Below are 15,829 nucleotides of genomic sequence, written 5' to 3'. Positions count from 1 at the left end.
AATATATTCATAATTATTTTTGTTAAGAATTATTTTTATCAAATGTCAATTATTACCAATTCATTAGTTCAGTTTCTTATGAATATTCCGGAAGTCTTCAGATTTATCCACGCAGATTTCTGGATTCGATCCCGTAAACAGCCGTGTTCCTTGTTCGTGACGAGTGAGTGAGTGTAATCTTGTATAAACTAAGACCGACGATAACTAAGACGTGTGGTTAATTGAAACCCACCCATCAAAGAACACCAGTATCCACGATCTAATATTCAAATCTAAATAAAAGCAACTATCATTTCAGTATACTTATAATATTGTATCCATCTTTATATTTTTATTACAATTTGAATATATATTTTGTGCAGAGGGTAAAAAATATGCCTTTAAAATGAATGTAAAAAATGAATGAATGTAAGAAAGTCTATAAAAAATAAAGTAGGAAGTAACTTCCAACTTTGTCTGATAATTAAACCACGCAAGATATATCCGTTGAGCTGTATTATTTATCTCTACGTCAAGAATTTTCAGTATCTTGCTTTCTAGTTAATATACAGTTCACGCGAGGTTAGTGACTGTTACCTTCTCTTATAGTTATACAATTGTTTTACATCCACTTATATTATGGTCGTTAAATTTTATGAGAAATTTATGACGCTTAACTTCAAGTTTCTGTTTTATTAACCGTATATAAACAACATAGAATTACTGGTAAAATATCTTAATTTTGTTTTTCACCGTACAATTATATTTAATTATCGGATTCCTTCTGAGGTAAATTCTTTTATTACACAAAAACAATGATTTATTTTAGATAAAAAGAATGATTTTATAAAAAAAAAAGAAAAATAGAATTTAAATAATTTATCTAACCGTTAGTTTATATTAGCTTAACTCTGTTTTGTAGCCAGCCCCCGTGGCGCAAGTGGTAGCATTTCGACCTTCCATCCGGAGGTCCCGGGTTCGAATCCAGGTTAGGCATGGCATTTTCACATATGCTACAAATCATTCATCTCATCCTCTGAAGCAATACCTAACGGTGGACCCGGAGGTTAAACAAAACTGTTTTATACAACCGTAATAATAATACGACTGCCTGTTCTGTGGCAAAGTGTTCAGTATAAAATTTTCTAGTCTGATTGTTCCTGTTGGATTTTCAGTAAGAATCTAGAACACTTACGTTAAGTAATCTTATTTCGATCGTAAATAATTAATGTTTCAATTCACTTCTGTTTACTAAGGTAATTTATTACTATCCATCTTTACTTATAAGGTCGATTCAACTTTAGATAAAAAATCAATAGTTCACTTGTTATAATATAACAGAATGTAGAACCTATATGGTTTCTAACGATAGGTTTGACTAGGCTGGAAATAGTTTTCACATATGCTTGATAACATTTTATTTTTCTAACTGTTATTTTCCCAGTATCATTCACAGGAATAAGACGTCGAATTTTTTTTATTATTGTTATTGGCTGAGCAGTAGTCTGTTTTGTCTAACATTATCAAAAATTCTTTATATAAAACTACAAACAAAGTAATGCAATAAAAACTATGTAGTGAAATTTTGAAGTATTGCCTATGACTAGCTTACTTTTCTTTAACTTTCAATTTTTTTTTTTTTTTTTACTTCCGGGACTACCGTTATCAGAGGATGAGATAATGTTATCCACTTCAGAGGATGAGATTAATGATTTGTAGCGTGTGTGAAAATGCCATGTCTAACCGGGATTCGAACCCAGACCCCCCGATGAAAGGCCGAGATGCTACCACACGCGCCACGGAGGCCGGCAATTCAATTCTTGAAATATTTTATATAGACCCTTTATGTAGTAGATTTATTTTGTACTACTAACTGTCTTAAAACATAACGAAAAATAAAAAATAAAAAGGTTTATTAAATTTTTTAGAACTAATTTTTAAGGGATATAATATTACCTAGCTCTACATTTAATATTAAGCTGTTAATGAAATACTTAATATAGATAAAAGTGAGTCATTATTTTTTTTTTTTTAAATTAGTCAAGAATCTAAATTCATTCCTTTAATCAGCCGAGCAATTTACTGAACATGTGATTTTATCTTTTTAATGGATATTGTTACTGTGATAATCACATAATTTCATGTAAATTATACAGAATATTTTATATTGTTATATACCTATAATTGAAATATTATTTTTCAATTTAAATAATTTGATTTTACTTTTTAATTATCAATTAAATGTTTATATTTATCGATCATTATCCTACAACTCAAATGGCTACAGACCTAATCACACTGCAATAGTAGATTTTTAGCAGTCTAAGGCCAACTACTATTGCAATAGCTTAATTAAACTTACTTGAAGCTTAGATAACAATATATATTTACAGGAATAACTGGAGTAAGATCTATTTCTGTATAGTCTATCTAGTTAGATGTTGAACTGAATTGTACCTGCATCATGTAACATGGCAAAACAATTGTCTTCCAGACAATTGGTTTTGGCTCTTGCATTCTACGAACAAACCCATGGTTGTTAATTTTCAAAGTTGAGTCGTTATTAACTGTAGCATAAGTTAATTTTTTTTCCTTTAAATACTTTAATTTATTAGTACCAAATACTAATAAAAGTATTAAAATTTTAATACTCTTATAATGATGCCGGTTTAGTAAGTTTTTTGGTTTTTCTTATTGATCGCTAACAGATCTAGCTAAATTTTATCCCTGTCAGCTACTAAACATGCAATACTATAAAGTGTTAGAAAGTTGTCTATAAAGCTACTGACAGTTGCTCTCCTTCTCAAAAGCAGATATTAAAAATGAATATCATCGGATAAATTGTACACTACGGTATTAATAATTCCATAATTCTCTCATGCTCTAATCAATAAGCATTGTTTATCTTTTTGCGTCTGGAAGGTTTTTTAACATAAAAAATAAATTAATAAATGAATATAAATATATTTATATCTATTCCGAAAAGTAAAACTATTTCATTATTGCTCAACTAACTTAAAAGTTATACTATTATAATTATTGTTTTGTTTGGAAGAAATAATAAAAAAACTGTAATTTTAATTGTAATTGTTACTGAAGTACCAGTCTAAAATCCAATCCATTAGGATTAGTTTCAATCAATCGCTAGAGTAATTTTTAAGCGAATAGAATTGTGATGGAAGAGGTGTACACTAGATAATAATCGGTTTAGTTTCAGGAAGAGTATGAGTAAAAGAAGAAGAGTCCATTCTGATCCTTAGACTAGTCTTATAATGTCGGCTTAAGAAAATTTAAAACGAACAAAAACCAATTACCGGATTTTTTGCTCAGTAGAAGACACTTAATAACTAAGAAAGAATGTGAATATGTAAAATTAAAAAACAAAATAAACTGAAAGATAGGGAAAAGGTCTTACGACATGTGGGTAAGAAGAAAAAAATTTAAAGTGGCATAAATTGTAAGGAGATGAACTAGGTTTTTGGTGGGCCATAGGTTAAGTTGTCTAGGTTTTATTAATTTAAGGACAAAGGAAAATGTAGAAAGTGCATACTGTATGAAATAAGGATTGGAATATATAAATCAGAGAATTTTGGAGGTAGGCTACATTAAGTATATCATATAACAATATCAGAATTGAAAAAAGAGAATGGAGAATAACATCAAACTATTCAAATTACTGTTGGCTTGAAACGAGAGATTATTCTGTAAATATTTATGTTTTATCTGAAATTAAACTATATAATATTATGCCTTTTTTTGTTTCAGGTTAAAATTCAAATCGTTCAAAATGTTGGGAGACTTAAAAGAAGAAATGATAAATCTACAAATGGTCACTTAAATTAAGAAATAATGATAAAAATACAATAATGTGATAACATAACGTCCAGCTGACTAAAATGATGGCTTCACCCACAGTAGAACTGAAATCTGTCCCGCTAATGTCGACGTACTCTTCTTCCACAACGGTACCACCGATTATAAATGGTACGACACCGAATATCACAGTGCAAGAAAGTTCTACAGTACAAGATTGGACGGATATAATTACTTTTGTTTTTAAAGCAGGAATAATGGGTTTCATTATAATAGCTGCCATATTCGGAAATTTGCTGGTGATAGTCAGTGTTATGAGGCATCGAAAGTTAAGAATCATCACAAATTATTTTGTAGTATCTCTAGCGCTCGCTGACATGCTTGTCGCCATGGTAGCGATGACTTTTAATGCTAGTGTACAGATGACCGGACACTGGATGTTTGGATACTTCATGTGTGATGTTTGGAATTCATTAGATGTATATTTTTCCACTGCTTCGATTCTTCATTTATGCTGCATCAGTGTCGATCGTTACTATGCGATAGTGAAGCCATTAAAATATCCAATAAACATGACAAAAAGGGTGGTTGCCATAATGCTGCTGAACACCTGGATTTCGCCAGCTGTTATATCTTTTGTACCCATATTCTGCGGCTGGTACACAACAGAGAGCCATCAAGAGTATCGTAGGCTTCATCCTGATGAGTGCGAGTTCACGGTTAGTAAATATTGTTTTTTTTTTCATTATCTTACACACATTTTCCTTATTATTTTCTACCTAGTAGAATCTCTATTGTGTCTACGATTATATATTAATTAGAAATTTGTTCTGAAACTTTAACGTTAGCCGGAAAGCATATGAAAAATCCAAAACCGAGTCAAATAAAAACGGGAAAGGAAAGTAAAAAAATAAACTCCAATGATTGTCAGTTCACTGATAATAAAAGGGCAGTAGGAGGGGAATAAAAGACCAGTAGAGAGTTTACTCAATCAGCCGTTTCGTAGAAAGATATTAAGCAAAAAAAGAAAAAAATTAAAATAAATTAACGTAATTTACAGAACGATTATGTGTTCTTACAAAAAAGTAGCACTGGTATAAAGTAAATGATAGTTAATAAACGCTAATGTCTAACTTTCAGTTGATATATCTTTTCCTTTATTCTCATTAAAAAGGTCAAACTTCGATATTTTTTATCATCAAAAAATTCTACTCTTTCACTTCTCTTCAAATCAGATACTGTAAAAATGAGATTTGCAAAGGTCCAAAAAAGCAGCATTAGACCTTATTTCTATTTTTCTAAATTAAAATGTAATGTTGATTAAAACGTGAAGCACAACTACGACCCTACATACTACATGAAATGACTATTAAACTACCAGCATCTCAACTAAATTCGCTAAAAATGAAATCGAATTATTCGTGTCGTCAATTTCATTGAAGATAAAAAAAATTTATTGTGGTTTTTATTGATTTTTTTAAATGAAAAATTTATGTTATTTTTAATTAACTTAAAAGCTCTCCAATTCTAATGCAACGTGTTACGGAAATTCCAAGCTTTCTGTTGAAATGAAATTTGTTTTTCTTTCTGAATCTCAGTTTTTGACTAAGCTATTTTAAACCATAAAATTCTAATTTTTTTTGTTTCTCATTTCACCCATTCTTTATAATATTAATGTCAACAGTAGACCTGTTTTGTGAGAAGTTTCTCTTCTTTTGTACTTTGGTCTGGGTTATAACTTATTTGTTTTGTATTTAAAGGCGTTTAAGAACACACAAAAAAAAGTAAATTCATTTTTAATGCATCACGGAATTAGTGTTTTTTTTTTTTTATTTACTGTAAAATGTAGCGTACGAACAAAGATTTGATTTGGTTTTAGTTTTTGAGATCGAAATCTTTTGGAATTGGAGTATCATGTTCTGCGAATCCTTCAAAAGATTAAAAATTTGAGAAAATATTATTAATAGTTATTCCTCATTAATTTACTATTAATTATAATAAAAACGAAGGTAATTAAACATTTAATAAGTGACTGATACTTGAGCTCCAGTTAACATCAAACCATATCTAATTAAATTTCTGGTGTAATATTTTAAGTTTTGTGTCTTAAACTTAGCTGGCATTGTTTCTATAGCTAACTAAAGTAAAGGTTTAAGGTAGCTTACGTAAGTTGGAGATAATGAATTTTACTACGACGTACCGAAGAATAATTGATTCCAATAGCTCTTTTCTTTTAAATGAAGTAAAGGATTGAATCGTTCTACAAACTCTGTTTAAACTGTAGATCCGTGCTCTTGCGGGGACAAACAGATTTATATGAAAATTTATGACGTACGTTCAGTAAACCTAATTTCTAAGACATCTAGGGATACCCGTATCAATAAAGTGTAAAGTATATGTTCTGGACATATAAGGAATATTTTAAACGATACTTTTTATAGTAAAAGTATTATTATAAAACACAAGACTTTTACGGGATGATTTAGTAAAACATTATCACATAATGACTTTAATTATTACGAATTTTAAATTTAAGTTTTGATTCGTAAAACTACATTCACACTTTATAAAATGTGCTTTTCATTCGGAATTAATAACCAAAAAGATCAAAATAATAAATAATTAAGTAATTGTTAGTAAATAACATACATATATCGTTTACATAAAAACGATTTTTTTAACCGCTAAATTAAGTTGCATCTAGTTAAGTTGCATCTAAAGTTAAATTTGTTTTAGTTTCTAAATTACTTTTTATTTTATAGAGAATTCTTATCCTTTAAATAAAACAATGATCTCGATGCATAAATTTATTTTGTTTTTATTTTTGTTCCTGTAAAATTTAATTTAATGATGTGCAAAGAGTAATAATAAATTAATTAATGAAACAATTAATTAACTGAACTCTGACATATTTTTTGAAATAATTTTAATTTACATTCATGATCGGAAAAAAGTGAACGTGTTAGAAAAATGTGCTTTACGAATATAAGTAAATATTCTCACAGGTATTAAATTTTTTCGCTTCATTTACTTTACCGGCTACACGAAAAACGATTAAAAGCATCTTGAGTATTATAGGATTTCGACTGTTTTTTTATCGTTTTATTAATTTTGTTTTTGTTTTATTTTCTTCATAATATAAACACAATAAAAATTTTCATCTCATAACTAACCGTTAGGTGTAGCGGTCTGTGTACTGTTCCGTTATTCAGCCGAATCTGAATTTATTTGCAGTGAAATATTACATTTTTCAAATCACGAGCAGGTGACTGGACATCTTAACTGTTACGCTAAACTTTAAATAAATGAAAATTTTTAATTGATTTTGAAAAAAAAATTAGTTTTCTATCAAATTATTACATATAAAAATAAGATCTATCTACGTAAGATATTATATTAGATCCAATAATAAAATTCAACCTACGTACATCTGCATGCAATAACTGTTAAGCGGTTATTCCTAGGCTTACTTTTCCGATACAATGAAATTCTCTTATATAAGAAAATAACACTATAATATATTTTTAAAATATAAAAAAATGTACATATTGTTTAAAACGTACCCTTTCTTGCATAGAAAATGACAATTGTGGCTTCTCTGCTTGTATCATCTGTTAGATATCTGATAGTAATATAAAGATTTTTAAAAAATACAAAAGAAAAGAAAGATAATTTGGTGCTTTAAGCTTACCACATCACTTTAAGCTTACTACACCAGTTGATATTGGTATTAATTGTATTTTAAGCACTACTACTGATCATTAAAAATTTATATGTAAAGAAACAAATATTAAATCTCCTCCCTCACATTTTACATTATAGGAATGCGTTTCAAATATAAGATTTCAGTCATATCATTTAAAGATATTTTTCCTGCGAATAATAATCTATCAGGGAGCTCAAATGTGAAATTCTAATTTAATATATTTCTTTATTATAATTTCATTATAAATAATCGTAATGATTGTGATTTTAATTTTTTTTTTTTTTTTTGCCGTATTAAATACGACACTCACAACTAACCGATTAGTGTAGCTATCTACAAACAGTTCTCCGAGCTTATCTCCCGGGAAGAAATCTTAATTTAAACACGTAAGATTTGATATATATTATTTGCGTACACTTTCAATCTTTTTATACATTTTCAATAAAATAATCAAATTTATTTAGAAAATATACAATAGCAAAGCTTTTGATAAAAGTGCACTCAAGATGTAACAATGGAAACAAAAGAAAAAAAATATACCCGTTTTATTATGATTCAGTTTTGATGGTTATTTCTTAATATATTATTGCTTTCAGTCCAAATTTTGTATTTTGAAATTGTTGATCTAAAAAGAAAGTAATTTGTTGGTTGAGCTTAATATGAGCGATCAAAATTAAGATTATCGACTTTTAAGGAAAAAAATGTTTAATTGTTCTGTAACTGTTAATAACCTCAAAAGGTACTTTATAAATACCACATTATTAATTTTTCTCCTTTATAGCCTTAGTACAGAAAGAAAAATATTAAATAAAATGCTTCGACATTTGATCTTATCTCATTATTTTATAAGTAATTTAAATCCAGATTTAATTTATTCTGTTTATCAGTAATCGTTTTAGAAACAGAAACAATAAGAATAATTACTTGTAATTCAACTACACTGGAATCTTACAATTATCTGTAGATTGGTAACGGCCGATAATATATTTTATAAAAAGCACAATGCAATTTCCTATTTATCTGTACGAAATTCAATTATTACCATTCTGACTTATCTATAGCAGCTTTCCTTTATTGTATAAAATGATTTTGATTAATTACAACGGCAGACTGAATAAAGATCGAAGGACAAACAGTTTCTAACAACCCTTCTCCCTTCATTATTCATGCCATATTGTAAGCCGAAAAACAACAATACACCCCAGAATATCAGCATTTATAAAACCGAAGGGTTTGTCAAAGTAGTATATAAGGAATGTATTAAATATTGACCTTGAATTTTCTATATAAATTGAAAAGGATTATTACAATTATCCTTGGGTTTTTTAGTCACCCGTTGTCTCTAGTTCGATGCTATTCTACATTCCTTTCTCTTATACCCTATACATCCTTCGGCCTTAGCTACCCATTTCGTAAATTCTAACTCTGTCTTCCTCTATAGATTTACCTTCTAAACGTCACCTATTAATTTCAAACGGTTGTCTCATTACACGGTTTACCGATCGAGTTTGTTTATTTATACGAATTATGCCATAAATTTCTCACTTTCCATTTTGACTTACTTCTTCACTTCAAATTTCATCTACTCTCATAATTTTCTACATCCAACTTAACACAAATCTTCAAAACCTTCTATTTCTTTCCTTTCTGCTTTCCCTACTGTTTATCTTTAACCATCATAAAGCGTTACACTACAGACAAATATTTTCAAGAATTTTTTTATAATTTTTATATATATATACGTGATACCAGCAGATTCCTTTTTTACACTAAAGCTCTCCGTGCTTGTGCCAGTTGGTGTTTGATGTCCGCATTACTTCTTCCATCCATTATAATTTTACTCCATAAATAACCAAATTTTTCCGGTTGTGGTAGCTTGTATTACCTCATTTTAACACTTCTAATTCCTCATCGTCCTACTTTCTGTAATACTTCATTATCTTTGTTTTACTCTTATTTACTGTCAAAAAAAGTTTCTCTAGCAATAAATTCATAACATTGCTTTCTACCCGTCATTGATTTTTGTCAAAGAATAAAATGAAATAACTCACGATTAAATTTAATATCTCTATTTATTTCATCGACTAGTTAGTCCGATCTCAAGTTTTTCCTTTAATTCCTGTATTTTTTCTTTATAAAAAATTTGAAGAGAAACAGGGAGAGTCTTCATCTTTGTTTCACTCCCGCTTAAATAATTCTCACTTCATCTACATTTACTGCTACGTGATCGTTGTACAGATTATGAATAACTTTCTTCACTTAAGTAAAAATTGTTTACTGCTAAAATTAATTTGAGTTAAGATGGCTTCTCCTCTTCCCAATCTCTTTCTGAAACCAAACGATTCTTCATATAATATAAATTCACTCATATTTCATTTAAATTGTTGACGTATTAACTAACGGAGTCGGAATTTGTTTTATTGCGGATATATATTATTCTGAAAAATGATAAAATACAAGACATTTTGCTGACAAAAATTACCGTTCTGCAGTTTGAAACATTTTAATTTTTATTTCGTAAAAACACAAACTTGATTTTTTAACAAAAGTAGCATGCACTTCAGCCATTACACGAAAATTAAAAAAATTTTCATTACAATTAATATTCGGTTTTAAATAGTTCTCAGTAAGATTTAAAACAGCCTTTATTTTAATCACAAATTAAACTTTTCTTTTAGTTTTTTAATAAATGAATATTAATTTAAAAATCAACCTCAATGATCGAACAATGTACATCTAAAGAGAGAGTTATGTTTCAACATTACTTGATGTAAAAAAATGACGCTACTGAAAAAAATTTAGAATCTTCTCAAATTTTGGAAACATAGAAACCATACTTAAACTTAAATAAAAAATGGAAAAAAATCTTAGTAAAAGAAAAAATATATGTATATATATATATATATATACTGTAGAAAAAGCTGATTAAAAATGTCCTGGAAGCTCATTCCAGATATTTAAAAATACATCTCAACATCTTTGCATTTTTCAAACGTTTATAGCTTATCTTTACGCGCGTCACTGAATTCAATGAGGATAATAATAATATATGATGCACACAAGACATTTAAACGGCATATAAGGGTTAAAATAATTTACCAACATTACTGTTCAAAAATATTTTTGGTTGTAGGTTATGAAGATGAAGATATACGTTACCATACTGAAAGTGATATGGATTGGAAGCTTTGAAATAAAGAAATGAAATTCAGTAATTTATTACTTTTATTTCTTCTATCTACTTTTATCAGAATCTTATTCAATTTTAGAATTAAGAAAATTATAACACTTAACACACAAATTCTTTTTACTACCTGTTTCTTACAGTACTATTATTAGAATATTAGTATCAGAATACAGTAGAAGAACAAGCTTAAAAGAAATCAAAAGATAAAGGATTATTTTTGTAATAGCATATTATAATTTTTGTAATACATAAATATCATGTAATATATTTTTGTAATAGGATATTTATTTTCATAAACGAAAAGAAACTATTTAATAAACATAAAAAAACTTATACAACTAATCAAATAAATAAAAAATACAAAAAAAATTACAAAAATATATTTCATTACATATAAAAAATTATTTTTTAAAAAAGCTTTTATTTAACTAATATTAATATTAACATTAATAAAGAAAAGTTAACAAATTAGAAAAACTCTCTAAAAAGTAAAAAATAAGAATTAAATCAAATTGAGAATTATAAACAAAAATATATAATATATTAACAAATATAAAAAAGCACTGAAAAGTAAAAAATAAATTATATAAATATCTAATAAATAACCAATAAATAAAAAATAAATAAACGTAATAATTATTAAATTTTAAAATTAAAATTAATGAAAATATTTAGTTAAATAAAAGTGTAGCTCAGTTACAAATATATTTTTGTAATTTTTTTTGTTTTCGGGAAGGTTTTATCCGACGCCGCCTCCCACTTATGTTACACCTCTCATGTCTCCTTACAGTGCCAGACTAGAGTCAATAAACTTTTTACATCCAAAAAAAATATTATTAATAATATTTATATCTGAATATTATTGTTTGTTTAAGTTTGTTTTTTTATTAACACTAAAAAGTAAAAATATTTATTTTTACACATCGAAGTTACATACGTGTATCAAATTTCATTGATTTTCATACGATAGTTGATGAAAAATTCTAAGCAAATGCATGAATTTAGCGTAGCGGTAGTGCGTGGGTGGGTGGGGGTGGGCTCATATCAAAATTCCGACACTGTAGCATTGTATTGTCATCGAAGCTACATACGTGAATCAAATTTCATTGATCTTCATCATGAGAAATAAAAATTTTCAGCAACATGCATGAATTTAGGGGTAGCGCGTGGGGGCGTGAGGGTGGGTCATATCCAAATTCTATATTCTGTATTGTCATCGAAGTTATATATGTGAATCAAATTACATTGATTTTCATACGATAGATCAAAAGATATAGCAGTTGCAAGATTTGATTATAACTAAAGCTAGTTAAATAAAAGCTTATAAAATGCATGGCGCAAAACATACACTGGAAAGAAAATGTAAATCTGCCCATTATGTAAATTTCTTAACTCGAGAACTTTAGCTGGATAGAAACTTTATACAAAAAAGACTTTAGTAAGTAATAAAGCCTGTTTACGGAAATTTACTACAAATTATTAAAATGAAAAAAGGAACTAGTGATTATTATATATAACAAGTGATTATATATCAAATAATTTCGTAAATTTTAATAATGTTTAATGGTAAAATTTGAATGTAAAAATTAAAAAATTTAAAATTTGGACGTGTTAATTAAAATATCATGTACAGTTATAAGTAAAGTTAAAAATTGCTTCAAACGAAGAAAGATTGTTTTCCGATGTACAAAATGTATTTTTCTTAATTACAGTACTAACGAATCGTACGAGTAATTGAGTAAGCTCTTTGCATAAAGGTTTGTGTGACTTCCAAATCTATAACTTGTTTTAAGTGTGAGTAATCCGTTAAAAAATTGTTGTAAAAAAATATTTGATATTGCGATCGATTAATGTCACGGTGCTTTGATACGTTTCATCAAAAGTTTCTAATAGAATTTCATTTTTGCCCCCATAAGATTGATTATGTAAACCAAAATGGATATCTACATCAGAATATTTGATCACTCTCGGCCGTGTGCTTTTATAAATACTTTTTATAGAAATTTAGTTAAAGAGTAAACCAAAACTTTTACAAAATCGTTGTAGATTTTAAATGCATGTTTATTTTTTAAATTAAACAAGCCGAAAATTATTAGTAAGAAAATTTCTTTCATTGTTTTTTAATAAAAACATAAGAAAGAACAACAGATTTTCTATCCACAAATAGGAAAATTATTTTAAATAATAAAGCTATTAATCCCGTTTTAACAAAAGCGTTTTGAAAATTTCCGTTTATAATAGAAGTATTATAAAAGTAGTAAGTCAATTCATACTCAAAAATCTACCCGTTAAGAAATCACTTATGAAATAACATTATGAGAAAAACACGTAAATGTTAATGACGGTTTTTAGTAAATCTCAATATTCAGGAAAAAATATATATATTTTAATAACAACCATTTCATTCTGTTGTTAAACAACTGTAAAAAAACTAGATGATACAAGCCCAATTACGTGTGGATTTGGATGTTGTATAATAGTGAAGTTTATGAAAGATTACCAGTAAGGAGGAAATAAGCATAGAGGATGTTTAAAACGGAGATACATGCTTGAATAGTTTGTTATAAATAATGTATCAACCTTTGGAATTTATAGTTTGGCTGTTCATTAAGGGTATTTATAGACTGTTCATCAGCTGTCTGCTTTATTTTAAATATGATTTTAGATGGTTATTTTTTTGGTCTATTTTAAATATATATATATTTTTTTTTTTTGGTATTTTATTGGGATTTTTACAGATTTTTTACAATCTTTTGCAATTTTTTAACCTGAAAGTAATATAACACTCGTTTTTTGTATTGGTTATTTTTTTTAGTCTGATTTGTTTTGTAATATTATGTTTATACAGCCTCCTCGAATTGTTCGCCTGTATTTATTCTGTTACTTTATTCTAAAACAATACCTGTAATTTCCAAGCTTCTCTTTATGTTTAGAACACGGAGTGATAAAGAGACACAGCATGTCAACGCTTTTGTGAGGTCTCTGAATAGAATATTGAATTTTTGTACTTATTAAGGTACAGAAAGTGAATTAAATAGAAAGATCTGAATTAATGTAAAACATTTTTTTACTGCAGATAACAAAGTTTATGAAAACAACGCGAATGTTACATACAGAAGTATTCTTTTTATTTTTAAAAGAGATTTTCTAAAGTTAGCAGAGTTTATTGTCAAAACAAATGGAGAGAGATTGTGTGGAGGAAAACATTTTTTACATTCAAATTTACAATGTAAAAAATGATTATATAATTACTATTTACAAAATGTATTATCATATCGCACTACAAACCCAAAAATATTTTAGTTTTGGATTAGGGAGATACCTGCGAGAAAGTTGGTTACGTATCAACATGTTATGCTTTTCATAAGTAACTGAGGAATACTTTACATTACATCGGTAAATGGAATCGGAGGTACCGGCGTACATAAAATAACGGGTGGAATAAAATTTCTCTTCTCTCATGTTATGTTTACATTTTTGACTCGTGTTATTTTTTTAAATCATTATTTTGCATTTATGGCTGCAGATTTCATGTTTTTAATGAGACAATGGTATGATTAAAATGATAAGTTAAATAAAATGAGGTCCTGATAAGGAACTGAACATACAAGCTGATTTAGAAACCATAATGCTGACCGTTATGCCTATCAAGCGGTTATTTGATACCGTAAATTTTTTTTGAGCCCCTAATCTATGAATAAAATTTTCTCTCCATTTTTCTTCCAAGGTAACCGTTCTAAAATTGACATCACAAGCATTTTTGAATAATCATTTTGCTTTATCGCTTTTTTAACTTTGCTTTAACAGTATATTCTTACAAAACAAAGTTTGACTCGTATATAGCACTGTACATTTTGTATCGTAAAAATCTATTTTTTTTATTAACGGGCTAAGAGATTAGTCCTCAGGCAGAACCAGAACTAACTTCTAAAAAACTTTCCACAAACTAAATCGTTAACATGAGCATATTAATAAAACTAAAAGTAACTGTTCTTAATACGGAAGTATCCGTTAATTTTTAGTAAAGCTGTCATAATAAAAAACCAAAGTCCCAGCGCAAATTTGTTACCCAACGGGTGGGTTACTAAGATTAAGCTAGAAATTAAAGTTAGTACCAGACGATATTGAAATGTGTACTTTCGCATTATAGTCCAGGTGATATCTGTTTTGTGTTGGACGTTTCTATATGATCGCTAATTTTTGCTTTAATGCTTCCGAACTATCATCAGAAATGATTATTTCGTTATGCGCCAGTTGATAAAGGTATGCTTAAATTTTTATTAAACAAAATGTAAAAATATCATATCAGCTGTTCTTTGAGATAGTCGTATGTTTGTGTTTTCTACCTAGAATTTGTTTTTATGTTATATTGAGTTCTCTTTTATAAATGCGGTTTGGTTTTGGAAGCTAATTATCATTAGGTGTAAGTTTAATTTTTTTTTTCTTTCCAATAATATTGGAGTATCATTCGTTGCTAAGGAGTGTTAATTGTTTATTTACTTTTTGTGGTTTCTAGTTTCGTATGCTTATGTACGCTTAGTTCTTGCACGATATGGATCAGCTACCTTTGGCAGATATGGTTGACGAGGGTCATCTGATATTGTAGGTTGTCGTGTACCGTCCAAGAAACGTGGTCCACTACCGCCGTTGGATAGGGACCCGAGGAGGGCTGTGCGCAGGAAGCTTATTAGAGGCGACTTGGTGAACAATCTGTCAGGTGCGTCGAGTGATAACGAGAGTGTAACCATGGAATCCCAGCCTACTACTAGTCAGTGGAGGACGATACCTGTGCCAAGGAGGAAAACAGTGAATCGTAGTCCTAGCAATGGCGACTTACCACTATCGAATAAGTTTAGTGGCCTTCTACTAAAGGATACGGAAGTTGTGAACCAAACTGAGCCAGTCAAGCCTCTTCCGATTTGCTTTACGGAATAAACGACGTGCTGTAGTTGTATGAGCTGCTGGAAGCGGCCGTGTGCAAGAGTGATTACAGCATTCGACTGGTCGGAGGTAAGCAGATGAGAATAATCTCTAGGGACATCGAGGCGTACAAGAAGATTATACATGTTGTTTGAGAGCATGGTCTGACAGGTCATACTTTCACAAAGAAATATCAACGACCCTTTCGTGTTGTAATCAGAAAC

The 15,829-nt window shown here is 28.6% G+C and overlaps 1 protein-coding gene across 5 annotated transcripts in view; it reads left to right on the top strand.

Moving 5' to 3' along the window:
* Positions 1-15,829, top strand: part of LOC142318222 (octopamine receptor beta-2R-like) — a 785,889-nt gene that overhangs the window by 739,876 nt on the left and 30,184 nt on the right. For all 5 annotated transcript variants that reach the window (XM_075354790.1, XM_075354814.1, XM_075354806.1 and 2 more), the window contains one exon: positions 3,745-4,511. In XM_075354790.1, the coding sequence (XP_075210905.1) occupies positions 3,876-4,511 (636 nt within the window). In that variant the 5' untranslated portion in view covers positions 3,745-3,875. The remainder of the gene's footprint in view (positions 1-3,744; positions 4,512-15,829) is intronic.

The sequence above is a fragment of the Lycorma delicatula genome, chromosome 1 (assembly GCF_047948215.1).
Source record: "Lycorma delicatula isolate Av1 chromosome 1, ASM4794821v1, whole genome shotgun sequence".
Classification (NCBI taxonomy): domain Eukaryota; kingdom Metazoa; phylum Arthropoda; class Insecta; order Hemiptera; family Fulgoridae; genus Lycorma; species Lycorma delicatula.
The sequence above is the reverse complement of the archived record's forward strand: the minus strand, read 5'-3'. Positions and strand labels throughout refer to the sequence as shown.